Here is a 13,573-nt window from a genome sequence, read left to right as displayed (position 1 = left end):
CAAAATTTTTACTAGCCAATTGTTCTCTCGCCATATATTTTACCAGTTTCTGACAAACATAGAGGAACTTGCCGCAGCTGCAATGTGGAGAGCGGCGTCGTTGTTGTCTGATATATAACTGTTAAATACATTCAAATTTTTTACAGAGTAATCTTAATAAATAGATATCGATCTTAGCTGCTATATTCAATAAAAACTGCACTCCAAAAGAAGAACAAAGAAAGAAAGAACGGATTGAAAGAGTTACCTCTTTTGGTACAGAACATTCCTCCACCTCCTGGCCTCTTCTCCTCTGCCTTCTCACTGATTTTTGGAAATTGTGGGAAAGCTTCCTTAACGGGATATTTGAGAGGTACAGATTTAGAGAAAATTTGAAGGTATTAAATAGGTAAGATATCAAACAAGGACGACACCGCTCTCCACATTGCAGCTACGGCAGGTTACTTTCTCTATGTTTATCAGAAAATTTTGATGGGGATATTGCTTTTGTTGTTGCTGCTGCATCCGGAAAGGTGGAAGCTGCCAAGGTGATGTTGAAGAAGAATGAAGAATTACCAAGTATTCGCGGAAACAATAAGATGTTACCAATTCACAAAGCAGCTAAGCATGGCCACAAAAGACATGGTTAGGGGTTAAAGAGAGTGAGGTGTATGTTCCATAAACCAATGAATAAAGGGGATAACTCTCTGAAAGACTGAATCAACGTAGTCTCTTTTAAAGGAGTAAAGAGGTGAAGAAGATTTTGTAGTTCCCAGTGAAAAAAGTTTATTTTATTGCTGGTATTGGTGTTGATATGAAGATTCGTTTTGTAAAATATTAAAGCAAAAGCTGTGTAGATTAAATTTATTGGTCCCTTCATATCCCAACCCAAAGAAACATCTTTTATATATTCGTTTTGTAAAATATTAAAATGAAGGAGGGAAGATGATTTTCTCCATTTTTTATTAAAACCCTTTAATCTTTTATATATTCGTAGTATTTTAATTTCACATCCGTGTCAAGTCGGTGAATATTTTAGTCGGTAATGTGATTGTGAGCACATGGATTAGGCATGTGGATGTGGTGGGAACTAGGAATATTGACCCAATTTTATGATTAATCTATACAACCTGAAAGGCTTAAGAATATATTTAATAGTTTTCATGTTGATTAGCTCAACTAATTAATGAATTCAATAAAAAAAGACATTATTAGGTTGGACATGATCACTATTATTGGTTTTTAAAATGTAGGAAGTTACGTTGAGTAATGTTACGTCAATAACACATTCTTACAAACATCTTTTACAATCCTGATGTAAAAACTAAGTTAGCACTGTCATGTTAGTTCCATCATTCCTTATGTTTCTTCATAAGAGACAGTTGTTCCTTAAGGTCTTCCTTCATAGAGGACGACCGTTCCTTCTTAAGGAATGCCCGTTTGTTTCTTGTAGTGCTTCGGGTGTGGTGGAAGCTGACATGATAGTGCTAATCTATTGACACGTTAGAATTGTGAAATTATGTTATAAACATAACATTTTTTGTAAGACTAAAGGAGATATGTACACATTTTATTTAGGGTATATTATGGAGAATCACAGATTAAATAATTTTATGCAAAAACAAAATATTCTACAAATGGGGACTCATATTCACTACGTTACTCTCATATTCACTTTTCTCCTTGTCTTTGCTTATTTATCAAATTTTTTATCTTTATTACGTAGATGAGTTGAAATTTAATATTTGGGTAATTTTCATTTTGATCCAAATACGATTAGAAAATGTTAAAAAAAATGAAATGAAAATATTGAAATTATCCAAATAAAAATTGAAGACAAAATATTGAAATAAATAGATAAACAAAATTGAAAATGAAACGAAAATGTTGAAATCAATAAATAAAAATTTGAAAAAGTGAAACGAAATATTAGAATAAATAAAAATGAATTTTCGCCGTTGCCGGGGATCGAACCCGGGTCACCCGCGTGACAGGCGGGAATACTCACCACTATACTACAACGACTTGTTGATAAAAGTATCACATTTATCTTATTTAATCTTTTTGTAACGGTAGACCTCAAATGATGAGGGTTTTCAGTGTACGGTGTACCCCCTGGAGAGATTAGTAAATACTAAATATCAACAACACGTCCAGGGTTTTATCTCCCCAGATTTTTATGTGGCCCCCTAACAAAGTATCAAAATCTCCCCTAATATATAATACTTCTGGGAAGCCATGGGGGCGTATAATACTTTCATCTCTCAGTGAGATGAGTGATAAAAACCTTCAAATGGTAACAAATTTTAGGGTTTTTATATTTTCATATCCACCTTGAGAAATGAGAAAATACATTATTACCAAAATAAATTTTACTTGAGATGAAGATTATTACCATAATACGCTAGACCTCATGGTATGATGATTTTCAAATGTTTCATCTTGAGATGGTACAGGTGGTAGTTGAACTTCCAGCTGAATTGCTGGATAATCTGAAGTATTTGAGACTGTTCTCAAGCTTACTTGCCCTGCTGAATTGTTTAATTCTTCTACTTCATTGTTTGCTTCCTTCTGTGAAGCTTGTGATTTCATTGAAAAATTGAGCCCAAAATCATTTTGCTTGCTGTCAGCTTGATTAGATTTGTTTGGAGTACCCTGCTTATCAACAGAAACAAACTTGTTAGAATCTTTCAACTCAAAAACTTGTTGCCCAATTGAGTTTACAGAAATCGGTAATTGCCAAGCTGTAATAGCTGACTTCTGTTCTTGTTTTAACCAAAGAAGAACCTGCCGCAAAAGGAAATTTTGTTGAAATGTAAATCCTCCCATCTGGACTTGGACAAAGGTTGCCCTTGTGAGATGTGCTGTAACCAGGAAAAACGCATTGTAAAGTATGGAAATCAAGCTTATGTTTGTAATAAGCTCTGATGAATGGAAAACATAAACAACCAAACACTTTCAAATAGGTGAAATCTGGTGGTTTGTGAAATAAGGCTTCAAATGATGGTTTGTAATTCAGAACAACTGAAGGTAATATGTTTATAAGGTAAGTGGCCCTGTGAAAGGCATTTCACCAGTAGTTCAGCATAGAAGCATTTGCAAGAAGAGTTAATCCCATTTCAGTGACGTGTCTATGTTTTCTTTTCCATTTTGTTGATGGATTGTGGACAAGGATGTCTGAAAAGAATACCAAGCTTGTTTAGATATGGCAGTAGTGTTCTAAATGCTCCTCCCCAATCAGTTTGAACACTCTTGATTTTGACAGAAAACTGTCTTTCTACCAGATTAATAAACTAGCTAACAAATAGACTGTAAGTTTCAGACTTCAGTTTTAAAGGATATATCCAGCTATATATGGTAATACAAGGTAATACTTATAGCCTTCCTTTGACATGATTGGTGCTGGACCCAACTTATATCCAGCTATATCAAGTCAAAAGGATTTTTTGTTTTCAATCCAACTGCAGGAAAATAATTTAGATGTTGTTTTCCATATTGACAAGCAGTACAAACTGATCCTTTACTAAAGTCGGAAACATTACAAGTTAGTCTCAAATTTTGCAATACTTTTGACAAAACTTGAACGCTTGGATGAACCAAAACGCAGCTTTTTCACAAGACTTCTTTGAATTCACATTTTCCTACAAAACTCCTTATTGCACTTGTCAGCCTTCTTCATCTGAGTACAAACAAATATAATATCAAAAGTTAGCTTTACAAACGGGCAAGAATAAAGATAATATTGACCAATTTCGTGCTCAACAATTTATGCCTGGTCAGTAAACAAGGGCTGACATATGTTGGTCCAAAAATAGAAAAGATTCTATCTATTTTTTGGGACCACAACTAAAATGGGAAAAAAGTTGATTTCCTTAGACCACTAGAAGATATTGGGACACTTGTACGTGGTTCTCATGACAGCACAATAGATAATCAAAAATATCTCAATTGATAAAGATAAAAACGCAATTTGTGAAAAATGAGTCAAACATGTGATGTTACACAGAAGAAAAGTGTACTCACTGTCGCGATCAATATATCTGATGCGAGTGTGCGAGCACAAGACTATTGGGCACACACTCGAAATAAAAATTGCGATCACATATAAAATGAAAGTCACGATCACACACGAGATGAAGGTCGTGATCAGACATGAGTGTGCAAGCACAATACTTTTATGCACACACTCGAAATGAACATACCAAAAACATAAGTTTGGCAAACCTGTGCACACACACAATGGTTGTGTACATATACAACGTAAGTTTAACAAAAATATTCAATAAAAATAAAATTATTTATCAGGAAAATATTTTCAGCTAAGCTTTGTTGTACATATAAAGTCAAAATTTGATTTTTATATCTCACAAATTTGACATATCTCTCTCGCTCTCAGAAAACCATCCGAAATGTATTAAAAAAGTCAATATAGAAAAAGCATTGAGTTGCGGCTAACAAAAACTCAAACCTCAAAGATAATAACATAACTTTAATGGTGATATAACACAAAGTCATTGTTAATAAAATGGGACTCTGACTCAGAGAAAAATACAGAGTATAACATGCCTCGATATTTGTTTAATATTCTTTTTCTTTTTTCCAGATAAATATTTTCATGGACTCTTCAACTCTTTAAATTTTGAATATGTAAGCCAGACATTCCTGGAAAACGGGACCATCTATACCCATTACTATTATGGTGCCGCCGGCTAATATTGATATATTTACGGTCAACCTTATAATTTATAGCCCCTTGTCACAGGGATGGTGATATGAATGGGGAAAACCAACAAATTAACTGTGTATGCAGTTACTACTAACTGCCACCCTTGGGCTGTAGTCTGTACTAACTACTAATTAGTGAACTCATGAGTGCAATCAATCGGCCTAGTCTGAAGTCCAACATCTTCTATTCTTCTTTGTAGTTTTTATCTTTTTCTTCTTATTTTTCCTGCTTTTATCCTCTTCCCCTTTGTTCATCCTTTTCTGAATTTTACTTGCACTTGCACTCGCAATACTGTCAATAATAATACGAACTAATTCCTAAAATATAAGTTAAATTCCTTAAACCGAATTCCGCTTCTACAAATTTGTTTCTTAATTCACGGTAGGAGTTATGATCTAGAAAGATAGATCGAGAATTTCTCTTAGAGCAAGAACACGTTATGATAAGGATAAATTTAGGTCAGACGATGGTGAAAATGGTGTTCCATGCAGGCAGTATGATTCTCATGTTGGATCAACACGTTATGTTGCTTCGCGCTCCAAGGATAAGAAACCTGAGAAGCCATCGAGTGATGTATGTAAATGTATTCATCCCTGTACGTAGCTATCGAGTTACCATGAGTATAAACAAGCCATTTGGCATTTAATCACCGAGAGCATCACAAATTATTCAAAGAACATGCCAAGAAGAAAATTCAGTACTCTATATTGAAGCTCTCGTGTATGACTGCAAGAAAAGTATAGTACTTTTGAAAAATACGTTTTAGGAACCCAAAAGGCGCAGCTTAATTTCGACTTTTGCTTGCATGTGAACCGTAATGGATGAAACTTTTCGGCAGATTTTTCCACTAACAGTCTTCTAATTTGACTAAGAAAAGAGCTTTAACTGCATTCCACGGATAAATTTTTATGGCCTAATTCTTACATGCAATGCAAGTGACCAAACTTCTTTAAATTTTCTAGCAATTTTCTCAATTTATGTATTACCAAATCAAATGAAAGATTACTCTTAACATCAAAATCAAAATGTGTGCAAATGATGAGATGAGTGACATTATAATTTTTATAAATAATTTAATTATGTCCTCCAATGACAGTTTGAACATGATTTGTGGTTACATTAATGGCGCGTTATAGTGGTTGGCAAGACAAAGATTTGATTGAATTAATTAAGAATAGAAAGTCCTCATTTGAATTAGAATCTAGATTTTGCTAACCGAACAAAAAGAATGAAAAAAAAATGAAAAATCAAAGTCTCCTCACTGGTGGTGTATAATGTCTCTAGAAGTATAATTAATTCGGTAGTTGTTTCTTTGAAGGAACTTTCTACGTACTCATCCTATAAAAGGCATTCAGAAGTGTGATGATGTGGCTTCTTATTTGCCACAGTGGAAGTCAACTTTGGTGTTAGGAGTCAAACAAGTAGTGTGACGTCGTTTTGGATAAACCCATATGCATATTGTGTTTTGGCTATCACACTTCACATGCTTAGTTTTCTCTTTTCTCTCTCTTTACCTTGACAGTTCATGACTCCAAAGAATCTTCCAGATTGCTATTCATCTTATGGTTATGGAGAAAATCGAAGACAGGTGAAGGCTGACCAAGGAAGGGTGCATGTGTATTTAACATCGATTGATGAAGAAGAAAGGCAGGGGACTCATATTGGAGAAAACCTAGGGTTTTCGAATTGGGTGTGTTCTTTTCCTTTGTAAAGTTTTCTTCTCTAATTTGTTCATCACTCTGTACATTTTGGTTATTAATGAGAATACTCTACTGTGAGCCTTGGAAAGTAGATGTAGGTTGTAAAGCCAAACCACTCTAATTGTTGTGTCTTGTGTTTTTGCTGATTCTCTTTATTTGTTCATAGTTCTATTGATTGATTCCCTAACTTGATAGCTATATTTGTTCAATTAGAGTTAGTCAGTAATCCCTAGAATTCAAACAAATTGGCATCAGAGCTTGGTTAAAGGTTCAGTTAGGGTTTCACTGGTTTGCTCGTGTTTCAATTCAGTTTTGGGCTTTCTTAGTTGTTTACTTTTCTATTGCTGTGTTTTTCGAATTTGTGAGAAAAACATGTCAACTAAGTTTGAGCTTGAAAAGTTTATAGGTGAAAACGATTTTGGATTATGGAAAATGAAGATGGAAGCAGTGTTGATTAAGGAGGGTTTGGCTTTAGCTCTGAAGGCGGAAGATGAGTTACCTAACACCTTGACTTCTGCAGAAAAGCAAGATATGTTAAACAAGGCCAAAAGCTCACTAATCCTCTGCTTGGGTGATAAAGAACTTTGAGAAGTGAAGAAAGAAAAGACTGCTGCTAAGATATGGAGCAGGTTAGATTCCCTTTACTAGTAAAAAACTGTTCCTAATAGATTATTTCTAAAACAGAGTCTATTTGGGTTTAAGATGGATGAACAAAAAACACTAAAAGATAATAAGGATGACTTCCTTAAGATTATACAAGATCTAGAAAACATCTCAGTTGAGATTGCTGATGAGGATCAAGTTGTGATCCTATTAAACTCTTTATCCAAAACCTATTCAAATTTTGTAGAAACCCTGAAATATGGTTGATAGACTCTAAAGTTAGAAGAAGTTGTAGAAGCTATCTCAGCTAAAGATAGTGAAAATAGGATTAGAGAAAAACATGTGAGTGATGGTGAGGGTCTTGTAGTAAGAGGAAGATCTGAGAAAAAAAACTGGAAAAAAAGGGGGCAGAATAGACATATGTTAAAATCTAAAACTAGAAAATGGAAGTGTTTTTTCTACCATAAGGAGGGTCACCTTAGGAGAGATTGCCTTGAGAGGAAGAATAAGAAGAAATATGAGAAGAAGGGTGATGGAGGTAGTGCAGGGGTAGTATCAGAGGGTTATGAGAGTTCAAAGGTCTTACTTATTTCAGAAGGCAAGATTAGTGATGAATGGATCTTAGACACTAGCTGCACCTATCATATGACACCTAACAAGGAGTGGTTCAGCTCCTTTCAACCTTTAGATGGTGGGAAAGTGATGCAGGGGATTAATGTTGTTTGTCATATTAAGGGAATAGACTCTGTTAAGTTGAATCTCCATAATGGATTAACCAAAACCCTTACTGATGTTAGATATATCCTTGACCTAAAAAAAAACCTTATCTCCCTTGGGACATTAGACTCTATAGGTCTAAGTTATAAGGCTGCTAATGGGAGTCTTAGTGTTTTGAAAGGGTCTTTGATAGTTATAAAGGCTGAAAAGAAGAATGGTCTGTATGTGTTGAGGGGTAGAATTGATAGTGGAGTGGCTGCTGTTGGGTCAACCGAGGGGCAAGATAAAACCACTCTGTGGCATCAAAGACTTGCCCATGTCAGTGAAAGAGGTCTAGGAGAACTTAGTAAGCAAAACCTACTATGTGGAGTTAATACAAGAAACTTAACATTATGTGAGCATTGCATGTTTGGAAAAATGAGTAGAGTGAAATTTGGGACTAGACAATACCACTCAAACTCACCACTTGAGTATGTGCATTATGATGTATGGGCCCATCTAGGCATTATTCCTTTGGAGGATGTAGGTACTTTATCAGCTTTGTAGATGACTACTCTAGGTATGTTTGGATCTATTTCCTCAAAACCAAGGATGAAGCATTTCCTAGATCTAAGGAATGGAAAACCATGGTTGAAAATCAAACTGGAAAGAAACTAAAGAAATTGAGAATTGACAATGGTTTAGAATTTGTCAATGAGGAATTCAATAATTACTGTACAGTTCATGTGACAGTTAGACATAAGACAGTTAGACATACTCCACAATAGAATGGTTTCTATGAAAGGATGAATAGAACCATTCTAGAAAAAGTTAGAAGCATTATGTCATGTTCTAAGTTGCCAGTTAAGTTTTAGGCAGAAACAGTCCATACTGTAGTCTAATTGATAAATAGAACACCTTCTTCAACTATAGGTTTTAAGGTTCCACTTGAAAAATGGACTGGTCACACTGTAAACTTGGAAAATCTTAGAGTTTTTGGGTGTCTAGCTTATGTTCATGTTAAGGAGGACAAATTAAAACCTAGAGCCATTAAATGCATTTTCTTAGGATATCCAGATGGAGTTAAAGGTTATAAGTTCTGGAATTTAGAATCTAAGAAGTGTATTGTAAGTAGAGATGTTATTTTTAGAGAAGATATTCTACTTGGTCTGGAAGGTGAATCTGATGTATCAACGAGCTGCTATCCAGGATTAGATCATTTAGAACTAGAAGTGCATGACTCTAATCTTAGTCTAGGTCTAAATTAAGGTGGAGTTGAGAACTTAAATGCTCATGAGAATGAACCAAATGCTGATCATGAAGTAGATCAAGAGACACTTGTTGGAGATGTATCAAACTTGACAGATTATCTTTTGTTAAGGGATATAACTAGAAGAAAAATCAGACCTCCTAATAGATTAGGTTATGCAGATCTAGTTGCTTATGCACTTCAGGTGGAGGAAGAGATGAATGATGAGCTTAAGACCTTCCAAGAAGCAGTTTCAGGACCTGAAAAATTAGAATGGAGGAGAGCAATTGAGAAAGAAATTCAATTCCCTGATGAAGAATAACTCTTGGATTTTGGTTAATAAACCAAAAGATAGTAAAGTGGTCAAATGCAAATGGATTTTCAAAAGGAAACCAGGACTAACCTCTTAGGAAGCACCTAGGTACAAGGCTAGGTTAGTTGCAAAAGGATTTACATAGGTAAAGGGGGTTGATTACAATGAAATCTTTTTTCCAGTGGTCAAGCATACATCCATCAGGGTACTGCTCTCACTTGTAGTTCAATTTAACCTAGAATTAGAACAACTTGATGTGAAGACAACCTTCTTGCATGGGGATTTGGAAGAGAGCATCTTAATGGAACAACCTGAAGGATACAACAGTGCTATAGGTAAAGCTTGTCTATTAAAAAAATCATTATATGTTTTAAAACAGTCACCACGACAGTGGTATAAGAAATTTGATTCTTTTATGATTGAAATTGGATTTGATAGATGTAATTTTGACAGCTATTTCTATTTTAAAAGATTCTCTAATCTAACTCAAATTTTTTTATTGTTGCATGTGGATGATATGCTTATGGCTTGCCATGATAAAATTGAGTTGCTTCGACTAAAGAAGCTTCTGAACACCAAGTTTGAAATGAAAGAGCTAAGGCAAGCTTAGAAAATTCTTGGTATATCAATTATTAGAAATAGAGATCTTGGAAGCCTGAAGCTAGTTTAGCAAGACTATGTTGACAAAATCCTGCAAAAGTTCAACATGCAAGATGCAAAGACTGTCCAAACTCCTCTTGGAGCTCACCTAAAGCTTTCACATGAGCAAAGCCCACAAACTGAAGAAGAAAAGTTGAAGATGGCAGATGTTCCTTATGCAAGTTCACTGGGGAGTCTGATGTACTTGATGGTGTGTTCAAGACCAGACTTGGCTTTTTCGGTAAGTCTTATAAGCAGGTTTATGAGCAATCCAGGAAGGTCTCACTAGATGGCTCTAAAGTGGATTATGAGATATTTGAAGGGAACCAGATCAGTAGGCATCGTATTTAAGAAAAATCAAAGTTATAACAGTTGTGTTAAAGGTTTTGCAGATGCAAACTATGCAGGAGATGTGGATAAGAGGAAGTCAACCTCTAGTTTCCTATTCACTCTATGGGGAAATACTGTTAGTTGGAAATCCAAGCTACAACAGATGGTTACTCTATCTTCAACAAAATCAGAGTATGTGGCACTGACAAAGGTAGCAAAGGAAGCTACCTGGTTGAAAGGTCTTGCAAATGAGTTGGGCATTGAACAACAAACAGTGATGATCAATAGTGATAGTCAGAGTGCAATCCATCTCTGCAAAAACCAAGTGTTCCATGAAAGAACCGAACACATAGATGTTCGCCTTCATTTCATTAGGGAAATGATTGAAAAAGGGGAAATCTAGATTGAAAAACTTAATGGTTTGCATAACCCTGTTGATATGTTCACTAAACTAGTTCTAGTTGAAAAACATAGGCTCTAAATGAGCCTTCTTCAAGTTCAAGAGTGAACATATACATTCCAAGGCCACATAGGGTGACAAATCAAGAAGCCAAGGTGGAGAATTGTGATGATGTGGCTTATTATTTGCCACGGTGGAAGTCAACTTTGGTGTTAGGAGTCAAACAAGTAGTGCGGCATCGTTTTGGATAAACCCATATGCATATTGTGTTTTGGCTATCACACTTCACATGCTTAGTTTTCTCTTTTCTCTCTTTACCTCGACAATTCATGACTCCAAAGAATCTTCTAGATTGCTATTCATCTTACGGTTATGGAGAAAATCGAAGACAGGTGAAGGCTAATCAAGGAAGGGTGAATGTGTATTTAACATCGATTGATGAAAAAGAAAGGCAAGGGTGTCATATTGGAGAAAACCTAGGGTTTTCGAATTGGGTGTGTTCTTTCCTTTTTGTAAAGTTTTCTTCTTTGATTTGTTCATCACTTTGTATATTTTGGTTATTAATGAGAATACCCAACTATGAGCCTTTGAAAGTGGATGTAGGCTGTAAAGCCGAACCACTATAATTGCCGTGTCTTGTGTTTTTGCTGATTCTGTTTATTTTTTCATAGTTCTATTGATTGATTCCCTAAATTGATAGCTATATTTGTTCAATTAGAGTTAGTTTGTAAACCCTAGAATTCGAACAAGAAGTTGTACTTTTTGCATCACTTTCTTTTCTTTGGTGTAAATTTTCAACCATCTATCTCAATAATTATGGCTTCCCAAAGAGTACCGAAACTCCCTGTTGTAGATTTATCATTGAGGGAAGACTTGAGGCCTGGTACAAGAACTTGGGAATCGATGTGCAAAGAAGTATGCACTTTAGAAGAGTATGGCTGCTTTGTGATCAAATGCAATCAAGTTTCTTTAAATCTTCACAGTGAAATCTACAGTGTAGTCAAGGATTTGTTCAATTTGCCATTAGAAATCAAACAGCAAAAACTTGCTCATCGTGGCAATTGGCCTATTGGAAGGGCGTATTCCTATGGCCCTAAACATGAGCGTATAGACATTGAAAATTTAAACATCTTAAAAGAAGCTCAGAGTTTTACCAAACTCATGTGGCCCTCCGGAAATGACCAATTTTGGAATGTATTTGCCTATTGAACGTATAGAATAAAATTATATGCTAATTAATTAAATCAACGTTCTTGTGTTTTCTTGCTTTTGCAGTGAAAGTGCTCATGAGATGTCAAAGATAATGATGAATTTAGATCAAACGGTTGTGAGAATGGTATTCCAAAACTATGAGGCAGAGAAATACTATAACTCTCACATTCAATCAACAGATTATGTTACTGGATCCGCAAAATATAAAGAATCTGAGACGAATGAGAACTATTTGGGTCTTTTTGGCCACACTGATAAGTGATTTTCAACCATGCTTCATCAGAATGGTGTAAATGGATTGGAGATTCAAACAAAAGATGGGCAATGGATTCTTTATGATCCTCCCTCGTATTCGTCATTTATATACCTTGCTTCTGATGCATTCAAGGTGGCCTTAATTATATAATATTTTAGCTATTTTTCATCCATGCTTAACATTGTTAGGTAGAGTGCAGAACAATAGAGAAAAACAGAGGACTAATAGTAAACAAAAGAGTAGAAGATCTATAAGTTGAATATTGATCCTTATTGACTTACAATTGAAGTACTCAACATGCCTTTAAATAGGCAGTACATAATAAAAAACTAACTTAATAAAAGTAGAGATTATTGGCATTATCATTGACATGATCTAAGGAACAGAGAATAGAAAATCAAGGAGCCATGAAGTATCTGCATATGACTCAGTCAAAGAGTTAATAACACAGCTGTCACTTTTGAATCATTCTCCAACACTCCCGTTTGATTCAAAGTTGCAAACACCAAGTTGAAGCCTGAAATAGACATGCTTGTCTCGAGGAAGGGATTTCATTAGAATATCAGCCACCTGCTCTTTAGTATTACAGTACTTTAAAATTATTGATTCATTTGACACAAGATCTCAAATAAAAAAAACCCGAATGTCAATATGCTTTGTTCTTCCATGGTAGGCTGGATTCTTAGTCATCACGATTGTTTCTTTATTGTCGCAATAAATTTTAGTTGCTTCATTTTGTTCTTGACTGATGTCTGCAAGAATTTGCCTTAACCAGGTTGCTTGACATGCTACTGAAGTTGCTGTTGCATATTCCGCTTAAGATGAAGACAAGGCTACTGTTGCTTGCTTCTTTGGACTCCAGCATATGGCACCTGATCCAAGATTAAAAACATAATCGGAAGTGCTCCTTCTATCCTCCAAGCATCCGGCCCAATCGCTGTTACTGTAACCAAACAATTTGAATTCTGAAACACAACCATACAACAACCCAAAATCAATTGTTCTAGCAATATATCACAACACTCTTTTTGTAGCTCTAAGATCATGTTTTGAAGGGCAGTGCATAAATCTGGAAATGACTTGCATTTGCTTGTTCAGTACCATCATCAATCTGCAACTTCTCATTCAAATTCATAGGTGTAGCTGTAATCTTGCAATTCAACATGTTAAACCTTTTAACTAATACAGTAGCATATTTCCTCTGTGACACAAAGATTCCATCTTCAACTTGCTTCACTTCTAGCCCAAGAAAATAGTGTAGCATACCTAAGTCTGTCATTTCAAACTTTTTCTTCTTGCAAACTTTGAATTCATTAATGAGAGAAGAAGAGGAACCCATATAAATCATATCATCCACATATAGGAAAATAATGGGAAGATCATTTTTACCTTGTCTTTTCAAATAAAGATTGGGCTCATTCTTACTTCTTTCAAAGCCATTATCAAGAAAGTAGGAGTCAATTTTGCTGT

At 35.2% G+C, this 13,573-nt stretch overlaps 1 protein-coding gene and 1 non-coding gene across 2 annotated transcripts; one reads left to right on the top strand and one right to left on the bottom strand.

Annotated features, from left to right (window-relative positions):
• Window positions 1-1,932: 1,932 nt before the first annotated feature.
• TRNAD-GUC lies at window positions 1,933-2,004 on the bottom strand. The gene has a single exon. It is a non-coding gene; the product is annotated as a tRNA-Asp (tRNA).
• A 9,447-nt stretch (window positions 2,005-11,451) lies between these two features.
• On the top strand, window positions 11,452-12,109 carry LOC116136123 (probable 2-oxoglutarate-dependent dioxygenase AOP1). Its single transcript, XM_031421834.1, has 2 exons — window positions 11,452-11,798; window positions 11,911-12,109. The coding sequence occupies exons 1-2, from the start codon at window positions 11,452-11,454 to the stop codon at window positions 12,107-12,109; spliced, it is 546 nt and encodes a 181-aa protein (XP_031277694.1).
• Window positions 12,110-13,573: the final 1,464 nt, after the last annotated feature.

Source organism: Pistacia vera, unplaced genomic scaffold (assembly GCF_008641045.1).
Source record: "Pistacia vera cultivar Batoury unplaced genomic scaffold, PisVer_v2 Contig31, whole genome shotgun sequence".
Classification (NCBI taxonomy): domain Eukaryota; kingdom Viridiplantae; phylum Streptophyta; class Magnoliopsida; order Sapindales; family Anacardiaceae; genus Pistacia; species Pistacia vera.
This window is presented reverse-complemented; position numbering and strand designations above follow the sequence as displayed.

Bases quoted from the DNA above. Each gene is read 5' to 3' on its own strand.
- LOC116136123 (XM_031421834.1), top strand. From the start codon at position 11,452: ATGGCTTCCCAAAGAGTACCGAAACTCCCTGTTGTAGATTTATCATTG. The intron at 11,799-11,910 runs GTGGCCCTCCGG...TTGCTTTTGCAG, and splicing joins CAGAGTTTTACCAAACTCAT to TGAAAGTGCTCATGAGATGT.